Here is a 1932-nt window from a genome sequence, read left to right on the forward strand (position 1 = left end):
TTCTTCCAGCTGACCTCTCCCGGGCCAGCGCTTAATGACTCAGGACGTTGCCTCTCCTCACACATTGCTTTGAGGGGAGAGGAAGAGAACCACAGACGAGAAACACATCCATTTTTAATAAATAGTTTATTTATCCAACAGTTTCAGCCCTGACAGTGAAGCCTGTCGCAGTCTCTTCTTCTGGTTGGAGCCTGATTATGAGACTGTTGCGTTGCCACGGAGCCGGCGCTCGGACTCCGGCCCCGCCGATCACCCAGACATCAGTGGAAATGAGAGAGAATATTGCTCAAATGAGAGAAACTGGCGCTTTATTAAGGAAACAAAAAATACCAATAAGACCAGAGAGAGGTGCTTAATGCCTTTTGGAGGCAGCTGTTCCGTCTCCTCGGCTCACCCCCTCTCCCGCCGGTCGCGGACGAGAACTTGTGGAGATGCTGCTCTGATGGAGAAGCTCCCGGCCCTTAACTAATAAGGTCCCCGCGGAGGTTTCCGGAGGTCGCTCCGCCTGTTGGGGAGGCTCTGGCGGGCGGGCGAAGGTCCGCGCAGCGGGGTCGCTCCCGGTGGCCAACAGAGGGAGGAGATGCGGCCGCACCAAGCATACTGAAACCACTGGCTGAAGTTCCCGCCAAAGTGCGCGGGGTGGGGAGGCGTGGTCGCCGTAAACGAGGCAATCTTCGCCCATAGGAAGTGCGAGGATCCCCAGGTCCTGGAGCGCGATCCAGTGATGCGCCGCGGCTGCAGGCCTGGACTGGGGAGGCCGCCTCCGGTGGGGCTGCCCAGATGGGGGCTGGCGGCGGCTCGACCCTCCTCTCCGCTCTGGGGGGCGCATTGTCGCCGACTCCAGGCTCCTCCTGGGGCAACCCTAGCTGCTCATTCCTCCCGACCTGAGGCCCCGTGTGCCCGGGGCCGCGTGTCTAGACAGTTCTCCTACAATACTTGTTCTAATTTCTAGCACCTTACCCCTCCGGGATAAGAGGCCCAATCCAGCTAGAGGACAGGCTTTCTCCCCTCACCCTTGAGCTCCACGTAACACCCCCCGAAGGCACATGACCAAGCTGCTCCCCAACCCCTGCCGTCCCAGCCACCACCCCGACCCACCTCCCACGGGCGCAGGGCCCACCTCCCTGCCGCGTGCTCCACACACCCAGCTGCACACTTGCTCTGCAGGGGCTCATGGCTGCTGAGCTTTTATCTTTCCATGAAAAACCCTTCTCCCCTTTCTGCCAGCAAAATGGGGCAGAGAGGATCGGACCAACGCAGAGGGCAGCTGCCCACCTGGCCTTTCGAGGAAGCCCACGCTTTCCTTCTGAAAGCTCGTCTCTGAAGAGTCTCACAGAGACACCTTTGGAACCAGGGTCAGGAGGAGGGTGATAGTCAAGGCAAGTGTGAACTCAGCACCAGCAGGATGGTGGCCCTCTCACGCCCCTGGAGGGGACTGGCCGGGGACAGGCTGATTGGGAACAGGCCCCGCCCAGGGTTTATCGCTCTGAGTCAGAGAAGGAAGAGGGCTTAGTCCATCTCCACACCAGCATGTCTTCTCCGGCCACGCGGTGGGACTCTGTCTGGATCCGGGATTCGTTGGAGGCCAGGAACTCCACGGCCCGGTCCCAGACCCGCTTCATGCGTCTCCTGCAACGAGGGATGGGGGTGCAGGCTCAGCAGGCAGGCGGCGCCCTTGGCCGCTGTGCCCAGCGCTGCCGAGAGAGGCAGGCTGGTCTCTGGATGCCCTCTGTACAAAAGAGGGCACAAAGCTCCAAGATCCCACACAGAATTTATCTGCGGGAAGAAGAGCGGTCAGGTACTAACTGGACTCCTGCAGAGGAGAGAAATTTCTTGGGTCCCCGAGAAATGATTCCTCAACATTCTCCGCTCCAAAAGCGTTCAATTAAAGTGAGCTGAAAGGGGCTGGAGCACCCCCCCCCCCCCCCCCCC

At 60.1% G+C, this 1932-nt stretch overlaps 1 protein-coding gene across 1 annotated transcript in view; it reads right to left on the reverse strand.

Moving 5' to 3' along the window:
• Nucleotides 1-291: 291 nt before the first annotated feature.
• The window catches only part of LEMD2 (LEM domain nuclear envelope protein 2), a 17294-nt gene continuing 15653 nt past the window's right edge, over nucleotides 292-1932 (reverse strand). Inside the window, exon 9 of the mRNA XM_024766052.1 lies at nucleotides 292-1629. Within this exon, the coding sequence (XP_024621820.1) occupies nucleotides 1479-1629 (151 nt within the window). The 3' untranslated portion in view covers nucleotides 292-1478. The remainder of the gene's footprint in view (nucleotides 1630-1932) is intronic.

Source organism: Neophocaena asiaeorientalis, unplaced genomic scaffold (assembly GCF_003031525.2).
Source record: "Neophocaena asiaeorientalis asiaeorientalis breed wild unplaced genomic scaffold, Neophocaena_asiaeorientalis_V1.1 scaffold46, whole genome shotgun sequence".
Taxonomy (NCBI): Eukaryota; Metazoa; Chordata; class Mammalia; order Artiodactyla; family Phocoenidae; genus Neophocaena; species Neophocaena asiaeorientalis.